This window comes from Ranitomeya variabilis, chromosome 4 (assembly GCF_051348905.1).
Source record: "Ranitomeya variabilis isolate aRanVar5 chromosome 4, aRanVar5.hap1, whole genome shotgun sequence".
Taxonomy (NCBI): Eukaryota; Metazoa; Chordata; class Amphibia; order Anura; family Dendrobatidae; genus Ranitomeya; species Ranitomeya variabilis.
Window position 1 is genome coordinate 288,607,113 of NC_135235.1, and position 14,397 is coordinate 288,621,509.

Here is a 14,397-nt window from a genome sequence, read left to right on the forward strand (position 1 = left end):
TAGTTTTCATTGCCGCAGCTGAATGATTTACATCTGTTAGCCAGCATAAGTACATGTGGGGGTTGCCTGGTTGCTAGGGAATCCCCACATGTAATCAAGCTGGCTAACAGATGTAAATCATTCAGCTGAGGTGAGAAACTAAATCTCCGAGCACTAAAATATACTCGGAGGTCACCCGAGCGTGCTCTGGAAATCTCGAGTAACGAGTATATTCGCTCATCACTAATCCTTGGCTGAATTGGCCGTGATGTTAGAGGTAGCACGTGCCGAGTCTTGATATTTTGTGTATTAGTCATTTATTTTTTATTATTCTCCACCTTCGATATTAAGCCAAATATTCCTAATAACCAACCTCCGCCTGTCCTCCGCTTGTTCCTTCGATGCTCTTGTCTTGTTTTTCTCTTTTATTCTTAGCCTTGCTTGTGGGAGTCACAGAAGCGTGACTGGAGGTAGGCCCCTAATGTGTTGTCAGGTTCCCCCCTCACGCTCCTGTGACTCCTTATTCATTCCACATGTTCTGCTTTCAACCCCGGCAGCCGGGAGCAGGCAGGGAGATGGCCGGAGTGCGGCAGATCTGGGAACAGAACTATTCCAAGGGCTGCGGCCTGCTGCCAAGCCAACGCCGTGTGGAAGAGAGAAGAATGCAGGCCCGAGCCATAAGAGGCCGCTAACTGCCTTATGGATTGGTGTGCCTGTGTGTGTATATATACAGTACAAACCAAAAGTTTGGACACACCTTCTCATTTAAAGATTTTTCTGTATTTTCATGACTATGAAAATTGTACATTCACACTGAAGGCATCAAAACTATGAATTAACACATGTGGAATTATATACTTAACAAAAAAGTGTGAAACAACTGAAATTATGTCTTATATTCTAGGTTCTTTAAAGTAGCCACCTTTTGCTTTGATTACTGCTTTGCACACTCTTGGCATTCTCTTGATGAGCTTCAAAAGGTAGTCACCGGGAATGGTTTTCACTTTACAGGTGTGCCCTGTCAGGTTTAATAAGTGGGATTTCTTGCCTTATAAATGGGGTTGGGACCATCAGTTGTGTTGTGCAGAAGTCTGGTGGATACACAGCTGATAGTCCTACTGAATAGACTGTTAGAATTTGTATTATGGCAAGAAAAAAGCAGCTAAGTAAAGAAAAACAAGTGGCCATCATTACTTTAAGAAATGAAGGTCAGTCCGAAAAATTTGGAAAACTTTGAAAGTGTCCCCAAGTGCAGTGGCAAAAACCATCAAGCGCTACAAAGAAACTGGCTCACATGAGGACCTGCCCCAGGAAAGGAAGACCAAGAGTCACCTCTGCTTCTGAGAATAAGTTTATCCGAGTCACCAGCCTCAGAAATCACAGCTTAACAGCAGCTCAGATTAGAGACCAGGTCAATGCCACACAGAGTTCTAGCAGCAGACACATCTCTACAACTACTGTTAAGAGGAGACTTTGTGCAGCAGGCCTTCATGGTAAAATAGCTTCTAGGAAACCACTTCTAAGGACAGGCAACAAGCAGAAGAGACTTGTTTGGGCTAAAGAACACAAGGAATGGACATTAGACCAGTGGAAATCTGTGCTTTGGTCTGATGAGTCAAAATTTGAGATCTTTGGTTCCAACCACCGTGTCTTTGTGCGACGCAGAAAAGGTGAACGGATGGACTCTACATGCCTGGTTCCCACCGTGAAGCATGGAGGAGGAGGTGTGATGGGGTGGGGGTGCTTTGCTGGTGACACTGTTGGGGATTTATTCAAAACTGAAGGCATACTGAACCAGCATGGCTACCACAGCATCTTGCAGCTGCATGCTATTCCATCCGGTTTGCATTTAGTTGGACCATCATTTATTTTTCAACAGGACAATGACCCCAAACACACCTCCAGGCTGTGTACGGGCTATTTGACCAAGAAGGAGAGTGATGGGGTGCTACGCCAGATGACCTGGCCTCCACAGTCTCCAGACCTGAACCCAATCGAGATGGTTTGCGGTGCACTGGACCGCAGAGTGAAGGCAAAAGGGCCAACAAGTGCTAAGCATCTCTGGGAACTCCTTCAAGATTGTTGGAAGACCATTCCCGGTGACTACCTCTTGAAGCTCATCAAGAGAATGGCAAGAGTGTGCAAAGCAGTCATCAAAGCAAAAGGTGGCTACTTTGAAGAACCTAGAATATAAGACATATTTTCAGCTGTTTCACACTTTTTTGTTAAGTATATAATTCCACATGTGTTAATTCATAGTTTTGATGCCTTCAGTGTGAATGTACAATTTTCACAGTCATGAAAATGCAGAAAAATCTTTAAATGAGAAGGCGTGCCCAAACTTTTGGTCTGTACTGTATATGTGTGTGTGTATGTATGTGTATATATATATATATATATATATATATATATATATATATATATATATATATATATATATATATATATATATATATATATATATAGTAATAAAAAATTGGAACAGCACAACTCCTTATACTTAGCTTCGGGTGCAATGCCCATAGACCACCCGTCCACCGGTCGTCTCCAGTCAATATGTTAAAAAAAGCAAGCAGCACTCCATTTTCAGTAAAGTATGCAGGATTTTAATGAACTCACATGTCTCAGCGACGTTTCGGCTCAACTGAGCCTTTCTCAAGCCTTGAGAAAGGCTCAGTTGAGCCGAAACGTCGCTGAGACATGTGGGTTCATTAAAATCCTGCATACTTTACTGAAAATGGAGTGCTGCCTGCTTTTTTGAACATATATATGTTCAAAATTTTAGGTGTGGGAAAAATGCTGCAGAGTAAGAATGCTTTTGAAAATAGGAGTGTTAATAGTTTTCTTGTTGATTGATAAAAATAAAGTATTGAGCAAAGTTTAAATCTAAATCACATTAATATTTGGGGTGACCACCTTTTTGCCTTCGTCACTTCTTCTAGTTACTTGTACTTGTACACGGTTTTGAAGGAACTCGGCAGGAGATTGCTCCAAACATCTTGGAGAACTAACCGCAGATCTTCTGTGGATGTCGCTTGTGCAAATCCTCCTGACTGTTCATGTAATCCAAGACTGACTCCATAATATCCAGATTACGGCTCTGTGGGGAATGTGATGATCCGGCCCCTGCAGAACTTTGATCTCGATTCCATGGAGAGACAGAAGCATTTTCACAAGTGACATCCACAGAAGATCTGTGGTTAGTTCTCCAAGATGTTTGGGACAATTTCCCCTCCGAGTTCCTTCAAAAACTGTTTCCAAGTACAAGTACCCAGAAGAACTGATTTATTCATTTTGTGTTTTGTTCAGTGCCAAAAATAAACTATTAATTACTTTCCCGTAGTTTTTACACACCTGCCTAAAATTTCTGCACAGTATAACGCGTGTTTGTGTGTGTGTGTGTGTGTATTTGTATCATATCAATTATTTAAAGCAGTTTTTGATGGAATCCGCTAGGAAGACTGCAAAAAAAATATTTCAAGAGAAAATTAAACTCTTCCAAACCTTTCCAGGAAAACTAAAACTTGCTCAAAATAGAGCTTTTTCTAAATTGGTTTTCTAGTTAAAAAAAAAAGAAAAAGGCTTTTTTGTACTCCTCAAAAGACTACGTGTGAACATCGCCTTACCGGGAGAGTTTACCTAACTATGCAGCGATAATTCTCTTGCTCCTATATTGCTGTGTAAGGAGGCAAATTTCCATCCAGGATTTTCTGGCTGGTGAGTTGCCGCAGCTAATAAAGCCATTTGTCCTTGCATTAGGTTTTATGCCTGACGTCGAGTGTGGTTTATGCTTCCAGCACTGGATCCAATGACGTCACATTCCCCCCCCCAAAAAAAACAGTAAATCTGCTATGTGTCGCCACGTGCCACTAATCTGAGCAGCAGTGTGCACAGGCCACAGGATGAAGTGATGCTGGGTCAGTGCCAGCTCCATGGAAATGAGCCTTCCTGAATTTCCCACTAAGTAAATTAGACTATGACGGTGCAGATCTGATCGTTATTCCATCTAGATGATCGTTTGTATTCATTTGTTTACATGTGCTTATTTTGTTGCACAATTAATCCCAAAGGAATATTAATATTGATGACCTATCCTTAGTATAGGCCATCAATATCCGATTGGTTGGGATCCAACTTCAAGAATTTCCGCCGATCCACTAATAGAAGTGTCCGCTACGCATCAGAAGGTCATTCCCATTCACTTGTATGGGATAGAGCTTGCAGTACCAGTCATGGCCACTATGCATCTTACGGCGCTGTGCCATTTTCCGCTGCGTTGTGCTCTTTTGGTCAGTTGATCAGTGGAGGATCTGGTAGTGAGACACCCACCAATCTCATGCTGACAACTGGTCATAAAGATTAAAGTCTTAAAAGAAAACCTTTTTTAATAAGCCCAAAAGTGAAGTATAAGTTACATCTTTTGATACTAATTGATTCTTACTGTTGGCTTCTCCCATTAAAGCATGATGGATAACTCCAACTTAGCTGCCCTGTTTGTTGTAGACTTTGATATTCTGAATCCACCATGTATTTTAATAAATGCATGGGTACACTATAGCTCTGCTTTAATATATTTCAGTTGTTACTGCTAGCAATTTTTAAGCGAGAATGCACGCTAATAATCTGAAGGTTTAAAAATAAATCTCCATTTTGTTTCTAGATCTAAATTCTTAGCTAATTAACTTATTTATCGATCTCTGTTATCTCTGGAGCTTTGTCTTTCGGATGCAGAGCTCCAAATTCCCTGCATTCACATTGCTTTAAAAATTTTTTGACTACCTGCAACCGCCACTAGGGGGAGCCCACAGTATACACTGAATTCAATAATTACACATATGTAGTTGCAGGCTCCCTCTAGTGGTTGTTGCTGGTATTTATGCAGGTATATATGTCCATTTTATCAGTTAAAACTAAGCTCCGACTGTTTAAAAAAATTAGTTTACAAAAAAAAATCAAAGTGTGGTCAATGTTGTAATTTTTTTTTTATCATATAGATCTTCTGAGGGTAGCAAGTAAATATAATGATCACATTCCAAGTATAACATATTCAATAGGCCTGTACTTGTGTGTGATGTACTGCAGGGTGATGGGCAGCAGCATGGCCAGGGCATGTAAATGTCATCTGTTAGTCACCAGAATATATTATTTCTCAGGGAATATCTGGTTTCCTGCTCATGAACAATATGATTTTTCTCTATAATGAAAACCACATGTATGTTGTAACAATGCAGACGTGGGGAACAGAAAAGACTGATGTTTCGTTCTGGTTTCCAGGCATACTGCAGCTTGTTTTGGTTACAAAATCTACATTTTTCTTCATTTTTGTTACCTCCACTGGGCCAGGTTCAAAAAGTCTACAAAAGTGATTCAAGGCATCAGCCAAGTACATTGTGTAATGTATGTCTATAGAGTTAAGTTATGGTAGTGGGTAAACTGGTGATCTCGCACCTTAAAATTTTTCAATTTTACTTGGCAACTTGAACATTCTGCAAATGATTTACCACTAGATGGTGCTGTGATAAAAAAAAAAAGTGGTATGTATTATCACTGTGATCCTGCACACTGCCACTAGATGGTGCTGTGATAAAATTACAGCATCTATCATTAGTGTGATCCTACACACTGCCACTAGATGGTGCTGTGATAAAATTACAGCATCTATCATTAGTGTGATCCTACACTGCCACTAGATGGTACTGTGATAGAATTGTGGTATTTATAATTAATGTGAACTTACACACTGTCTCTAGATGGTGCTGTAATAGAATTGTAGCATTTATCATTAGTGTGATCCTACAGACTGCCACTAGATAGTGCTGTGGTAAAATTGTATATTTATTATTATGTTCCCACACACTGCCACTAGTTGGGGCTGTGATTAAATTGTAGTATTTATCATTAATACTATTAATATTAATAAAATTGTGGTATTCATTATCCAATGGATGTTAGACGCTGCCACTAGATGGGTCTCTAAAAAAAAGTTATGTGATCTTGTACACTGCCACTAGATGGTGCTGTGCTAAAATTGTAGTATTCATCATTAATGTGATTTTACAGGCTACCACTAGATGGTGCTTTGGTAAAATTGTAGTATTTCTTGTTAGTGATCCCACACACTGCCACTGGATGGTGCTGTGATAAGAATTGTAATTAATGTGATCCCACGCACTGCCACTAGATGGTGCTGTGCTAAAATTGTAGTATTATTAATGTGATCCTACACACTGCCACTAGACGATGCTGTGGTAAGATTGTGATTATGTGATCCCACACACTGCCACTAGATGGTACTGTGATTAAATTGTGATTAACGTGATCCCACACGCTGCCACTAGATGGTGCTGTGGTAAAATTGTGATTAATGTGATCCCACACACTGCCACTAGATGGTACTGTGATGAAATTGTGATTAACGTGATCCCACACGCTGCCACTAGATGGTGCTGTGGTAAAATTGTGATTAACGTGATCCCACACACTGCCACTAGATGGTACTGTGATGAAATTGTGATTAATGTGATCCCACACACTGCCACTAGATGGTGCTGTGATGAAATTGTGATTAATGTGATCCCACACACTGCCACTAGATGGTGCTGTGATGAAATTGTGATTAATGTGATCCCACACACTGCCACTAGATGGTGCTGTGATGAAATTGTGATTAATGTGATCCCACACACTGCCACTAGATGGTACTGTGGTAAAATTGTGATTAATGTGAGCCCACACACTGCCACAAGATGGTGCTGTGATAAAATTGTGATTAATGTGATCCCACACACTGCCACTAGATGGTGCTGTGATAAAATTGTGATTAATGTGATCCTACACACTGCCACTAGATGGTGCTGTGGTAATAGTAATTAATGTGATCCCACACACTGCCACTAGATGGTGCTGTGATAAAATTGTGTTTTTTGCCATTGTGATTTTATACACTGGCTCTAGATGGCGCTGTGACACTATTTGGTATTAACTTGAATCTGCCACTTGAGGACACTGTGAAAATATCGGCCATTATTTGTTTTTGTTTGGAACTTTGCATTTATTATATATTGTGATGGTTTATATTTGACACTTTTTTTCTGGCCATAGGTGGCTGCACAGAAACTCAGGCCAGTTGGAAACGTGAAATTTTCAATCTCCAGCCGTACCGACTCTGGAGTCCATGCGATCTGCAATTCTGCGCATGTGGACATTGAAAGGACCCCAGATAAAGCTCCGTTCTCAGAAGACACATTGGTGAAAGCTTTGAATTTCCATCTACACCCTGAGCCCATCTGGTGAGCGTTGCAAGTTATTGACACAGAGCGATGATAGTTCTTCATGAAATAATAATGAGTGTCAGACATTGGTTTCGGATTTAGACTTTCCTGGAAGAAACTGTTTTTTTCTAGTGCTTATCGACGCCCCCTACTGGGTAATGCATGTACGAGTCAGAAAAATGGTCATCCATTCAATCACTGGCCTTATAAACCGAGAAGCATATAGTATACCAGCTCATATGGCGGAGAAATGATCAACTATAATACTGCCCTCCGGTGGACAGTAGTAGAACTATTACTGTACTGTTCCCATATGAGCAAGAATAAAAAGCGTTTTTTCGAAATGATGATCTTTGATATTTTGCTCGTCTTTCACCTACTTAGCTGGTCAGTGAAATTTGACAACCCCATCATGGCTCTTTTCTCATCTCTGATGGTTTTTTCTACTCCCCCCCCTAGTGTTAGAGATGGCAGCAGGAAGAGGGAAGCTATTGTACACAAATCAACGTATGGAGAGGGGGGAAAGCATCTATGTTCTCAGGGAGGGAAGAGAAAACAGGCTGTAAAGAAGGAGGAAAGCATCCCTCCCCCCATGCAAGGTTAATGGCTACAATAATTATAGCATGTGCTGTATTTGAACAATAAGTTATATCTTTTTTTTTTACACTTTTCTAAAAATAAAATAGGAGGGGCTTAACAAAAGGGGTGTTGTCCTACCAATGCATGGCAAATTTACTACAATGTACGCCAGAAGATTGGTATATATTGTAGCTGAAATCTACACCAGACAGATTCTGGCGCATGGACAGCCCAAAGATTCTCTAAATTTATTCAGAGGTGAGAGTCTATGAATGAATTTGGTGCGCCTGATACTAGCAAGCTATAGGTTCAAGACAGTGGCTTTACATACATGCAAGTCACATGCCAACTAGACATTCACTAGATTCGCCTAGTCGGAATGTGGCTGGAAGTATGCAAATCGCCTACTTTCGGTCACATGACCCACCTGCGTGGTTGAATCCTGAGAGCGTGCAGTGTTCACACTGTGAGGATTTACAAGTCTACAGCCACATAGTGATTTCAGACTCGAGTCCTGAGCCTGGACAACCCCTTTAAATGCCATTATTGTGCCAAAGGGATATGTTTTTTTTTCAAGATCACCAATTGTCAGGACACAATGGCTTTGCGGTGGTGCTTCACCATAAAGGGAGGACACGTTTTTACAAATCCTGACATGTATGAATGTACGTTTCATGGATCCAGATAAAGCATGGCGAGGCCGACGTAACCCCACCGGTCCTGGACGACGTTCTGAGACATCGTGGATGCCTCATGTCAAGTGCTTCATTTCACAATTGTTTCTTGATTTAATTATATGGGGATAATCTGGCGCCGAGGTCAGGAAACCGCCGAGCTTTAAAATCTATTGTAGATGCCGCTGGCAGTCGGGAGACGTCCAGTAACAGAGATAAGCAGCGGCGTGTTACTGTTGCTAACAGATGAGGCAGAGCGGCAATGATTTCTGGCCTGTGAACACAGAAGCCTGAACATTCCTGCCGGTAATGCATCGCTCGCACACAATGCGTTCCCATGGTAACTAATTATCACTACAGCCCTCACTGCGCAGCTCTTACCTGGAGGTGGAGAGGGAATAGGTCTAGTACATGAGCCTTGGCGACCCTCGCTTTTTGGGAAATCAAACTACACAGCGTATGTTAACCCATTCATATTCTTCGGTATATAACGGTTAAAGGGACGGCGACAACAAATATCATCATGATGTAAATATATTACTATGTAAGATTCCAACACAATAAAGGATGTGGTGTGAGATAAAATTATTATATGTTTTATATACGTAATGAAAAAGTTTATAGTTCAAGGGGTTGTGGCTTAAAGGAGTTGTTCGGTGAAAACAATTTTCCGCCTATCCTGATACCCAACCGACTCCACATTTACATTCTATGAGGTTGCCAGAAAAGGAAAAGTACAGCCCCATAAGGGAGTAAATAGAGCAGCCGTCGGACATGCGCACTGTCGCTGTATGGACTGTTCTGCTGATCGGTGCATGTCCTGATGGTCAGACTCACACGAGAAACAAGTTATGACCTATTCACTTGTTGTTACCGGACAATCCCTTTAAAGAGAATCTGCCAGAACTGGGCAGTCTTTGATGTTATTCTATTCCTGTTGCTCCCCTGAAAATGTCATGTTTTGTTTTTTTACAATCCGTCATACGGTTCCAGAGATATGAGCTTTTTTAATTAGTGCTACTTTTTTATCATCTTTACAAAGGGGCGTGTTCACAGGATCCTCAGGGGCGTGTCTTTAGGCTCCTCTGACTTATGTCCCATCAGTAGAGAATATAAAGATTAGAACTAAATAAAAAAGCCCATATCTCTGGAACCGTAAGGTGGATTTTAAAAAAAAAACCAAAAAGCGGAATACTTGGGGGATCAGCGACAGTAAAATTAAAGTAAAAACACTTTTTTTTAATTTTACCTCGTGACAAGTTTTCTTTAAAAACATTTCCTTTTTTTTAAATACTAGAAATGTATCATTTTAGACTCTTAATAAAATTATCTATCCCCCACCCTCTATGCAGCATACTAAAGGCCTTTCATGTAAATGATGACTTTCATGCCCGTTTCGACGCGGTCTCCCGGACATACTTGTACCGATTAGTCACTGGATGTAAACACACAAATTTGCCGGTGTTTGAACGCAATCTATGCTGGGTGGCAAGTGAGAGGTAAGTGTCATATCTGTGTGTCCAATTCTCGATTAGCAGATTGACCGCATTCGCTATCGTTTATCTGGTTTCTTTTCCCAGTCATCTCGATATTCCACGGATTCAGGAGGCCGCACAGTTTTTTGTTGGGAAACATGATTTCAGTGGCTTTAGGTCCACGAATAACGAGACGCCATTTAAGTCTCCAGTCAAGACTTTGCAGCAAGCGGATATAACCCCGTCCACCAGCCTGTTACCAAATCTCTTACAAAACAGGTACTATTATATCTTTAATTCTTTGGGTGCTGAACTAGGAGGCTCCAGATCTTCCAGAAGCAGACATTAAGTGGTTATATACTCTGCCTGGCATCCTACTGAAAAGCACTATTGGGAGGAGCATAGTGAGTAAAGCTTGTGGATTTCATCCAATCAGAGTTGCAGAGAACACTCCATGCAATGCTGATTGGCTGAGAGTAGCTGACTGGTAACAGCTTGCAGTGCTCCTCCTACTTTTCCTTTCTAGCTGGATGCCAGGCACACTATAAAAGCCTCCTATGTATAGTTCTGTGAGCTCGGAGTTGCCGGTTATAATGTCTGTCTGATAATGAGGTTGTGCTGGCTTTTTTTCTCTTTGGCGTTTCTTCTATAAGCCCCTTTTGAAGTCTGATAAATGTTGGGGCATTCTACTTCGATCTTTGTTGTGCACAGCATCTGACGTTACCACGTGGGCGGCCAGTTCTCTGCCGTCATTGTGACTCAATCTTGGCGTGATCAGTTAGTCTCATGAAAAAGAAATTATCTATAGGTGTCCGACAGAAAATCCCTCAAGCGTCACTCAGAAAACTAATGTGTTCCGACTTATTACAGCAAATTAGTCAGATTTGGCCGGTGCAGTGTGTCTAACGGTACTCTCTTCCCTATTGGGAGTTCATCACTAATCTGCTGTAAGTAGCAATTCCACAATGTTGAGACACTTTGTGATATTTTTTTTTATTTTACACCATATGAGGTCTCTGGAAACCATCGCTGACCCACCCAGTGTGTCATTTCCTTTTCCCTTCCAAAATCTTGCACAGAATAATCTCGTAAATCTAATTTTTGGGGAATGAAAAAAAAAAAAGTTTGGTGACTAATTAGTTTAGATTTTTTTTTTCTTAAGGTGGTACCCCTTTATATTTATAGTTTATCTAGAGGATATGCCAAAAATGTCTGATGTGGCACCTGACCAGGGCAGCCATTACAGCTGGGCACAGGAGTGGCCAGCCCCAAGGAGGACCGAACTAAATGCTGAAGCAGGGTAGTTGTGGCTAAGGCCACCTTCACACTAGCAGTATTTGGTCAGTATTTTACATCAGTATTTATAAGACAAAACTAGGGAGTGGGTGATAAATGCAGAAGTGGTGCATATGTTTCTATTATACTTTTCCTCTGATTGTTCCACTCCTGGTTTTGGCTTACAAATACTGATGTAAAATACTGACCAAATACTGCTAGTGTGACCATGGTCTTATTGTTCATCTCTATTGCTAGGGGCGATGTATAAGTGCTAACATTAATAAAAAAAAATAGAAATCATGAGAGGAGGTCCACTACCCTTTAAAGTTCTGTTTTCTGACTGAGCAATCATTATTCTAAGGGAGTAAGGCAATAAAGAAAAAATACCTACTGCTCCTCCATTCACTCGTGGCTCCTTTTTCGACTCCCAATTTTAGAAGCAGTGGCAGTCACACAATGGGGAGTCTCATCCTTCACTTTGTCCACCAGCTCCATTTGTGACCTGTGCTATTTCCTTTACAAGTAGTTTTAAAGGAGTTGTCCAGGCTTGGTGTCCAAGTCTGCAGTCACTGTATGTGACTGCAGACTTGTGAATCCTCGCAGTGAGAGGTCTGGTCTGGCGCATGAACACAAGGATGTGATTTTCATAGATGCGATCACATGCCGACTAGACGTGCACATCCTCAATTAGTGCAAGGCCATTAAGCAAGGCCAGACATGTCTAGTCTGAATGTGACCAGAAGTATACAAGTCTCATGCTAGCAGTCACATTCCGCAATGTCATAGAATCCCGACAGCGCAGGTTGTGAGTATTCACAAGTCTGCAGTCACATAGAATGACTGAAGGTTTGAGCCCCAAGCATGGACGACCCCTTAAAGGTACCCACACATCTTGTATAAATGTTGGACCGAGCACTTAAGTGTCTTTCCTGACTCCTCCACACACATGAATGTTTAGCTCAACTGAGCGCTCTCCGTAGGATGAGCTGCATAGAATTAGGAAAGGATTCTTTACAGTAAGAGCGGTCAGACTGTGGAATGCCGACCACAAGAAGTAGTAATGGTAAAATGGCTGGATCTCCTAAAAAAATGACATTTGTGGGTCATAATCTAATGATAGAGAATGTAAAACTGGTGGAGAGAGGTTGAGCTTGATGGACCTGTATGTGTTTTATTACCTCTGTAACTATAAGTTCATCATGGATCAAGTGATTTCTTGTTTCCGTCCTGGAATTCAAAAATAATAAAGAAAAATAATTTAAAAATAAAGCGACTTCCGTTTTCCAAAGATGATGGTCACTAAGTATAATACACATTTTCTAATTTATTATTTTTTTTTAAAAAAAAATCCTGGTAATTATAAGAACACGGAGACACAATATGACGCACGGGAATGACATGGTAATTTAAAGGCAGTTTACGGGCAAATGGGAAAACCTGTTTCCTGTGTAGTTATACAATATTAATGGCTTTTCTCAATTAAAACCCGTAAAGGATTTTAAAAAAATGGCTTACTTTCTTGTCCTGTTAAAAAAAAAAAAAAAGAAAAAAAAAAAAGCTGAACTGCAATACTAGACACGACCTATCACCTGCTGGGGCGCTGTATTTCCTATCCTAGATAAACACTTTTTAGAATGGACAATTTGTCTCACCAGATTTCACAGTGTAAGCTGCAGATACATTTTTAAATAGAGCACTTAAACCTGATGAGACTGGTGTACTTACTTTGAGAAGGAAAAAAAAACCACATCCTACAATGGCTGAATAATCCTGAGACTTGTACAATGCTCATTTTAATATCTGTTAGGAAACCATCCAAGAAAAGGATGCTGATGGGAATTTGCACAGTAAGTACACCGGCCATCTGCATTGTGAAATCTGGTGACAGATTGGGACCACTTTACCAAAAAGACCGTGTGTAACTGGTGATTGGCAACTAGATGTGGAATATTAACTAGTGTGAAATACCAGACTCCTGGGGTAATCCTCCAATTTGGGTGGGGTCGCTGTAAAGGGCGGTTCTGTGAGTAATAATTCTGCCATCTTGTGTCTGACAGCTGGTAATGAATTGGTCCTGGGTGGTTTCACTGCAGCTGAACATGAGATGCCAGAGACGGGAAGACTTTTTTTTCCCATGAATGAAGGGGAACATCTGCAGCAGATACTTTCCCCAGATTCTTTGTGCGTCACAGACGACTCCACCCGTCATTGTAAAAACATGAAATGTACAAGTTGTAATACCGTCAGGTCCAGAGCACTAAATCTGCAGCCAAAGTGATGTTATATCAATTGACGCTTTGTTGTTGCGGATACATAGAGGTCACCGACGTGAGCGATTCTGTGGCCTGACATGTTATAGGTCGGCCACCAGACTTCTGCCACCGACATGTCCACAGAAAACTTACACTGGGAACCAGTACATATGCTAATGGAGTAGATAGAAATGGGTTGTCCACAGTTGGGGGACATGGGGTCATCCATAGGGACCTGTCAGTACAGATAGAGAAGATTCGCTGGAAACACCTTTTATAACATATTAATAAGTCACCAGGAGTTTGGAATATTATAAAATGTGTACACGTAATATAATGTGGAGCTGTGTATATATAGTATATAGCTGTGTGTATATAGTGTAGAGCTGTGTGTATATAGTGTAGAGCTGTGTGTATATATAGTATAGAGCTGTGTGTATATACTGTAGAGCTGTGTGTATATAGTGTAGAGCTGTGTGTATATATAGTATAGAGCTGTGTGTATATACTGTAGAGCTGTGTGTATATAGTGTAGAGCTGTGTGTATATAGTGTAGAGCTGTGTGTATATATAGTGTAGAGCTGTGTGTATATAGTGTAGAGCTGTGTGTATATATAGTATAGAGCTGTGTGTATATACTGTAGAGCTGTGTGTATATAGTGTAGAGCTGTGTGTATATAGTGTAGAGCTGTGTATATAGTGTAGAGCTGTGTGTATATAGTATATAGCTGTGTGTATATAGTGTAGAGCTGTGTATATAGTGTAGAGCTGTGTGTATATAGTGTAGAGCTGTGTGTATATAGTGTAGAGCTGTGTGTATATCGTGTAGAGCTGTGTGTATATATAGTATAGAGCTGTGTGTATATACTGTAGAGCTGTGTGTATATAG

General features: G+C 40.8%; 1 protein-coding gene across 2 annotated transcripts in view; it reads left to right on the top strand.

The window, feature by feature from the left end:
- PUSL1 (pseudouridine synthase like 1) overlaps positions 1-14,397 on the top strand; it is a 62,985-nt gene that overhangs the window by 35,234 nt on the left and 13,354 nt on the right. For both annotated transcript variants that reach the window (XM_077250125.1, XM_077250126.1), the window contains exons 3-5: positions 7,081-7,268; positions 9,856-10,002; positions 10,084-10,257. In XM_077250125.1, coding sequence (XP_077106240.1) covers positions 7,081-7,268; positions 9,856-10,002; positions 10,084-10,257 — 509 coding nt within the window. The remainder of the gene's footprint in view (positions 1-7,080; positions 7,269-9,855; positions 10,003-10,083; positions 10,258-14,397) is intronic.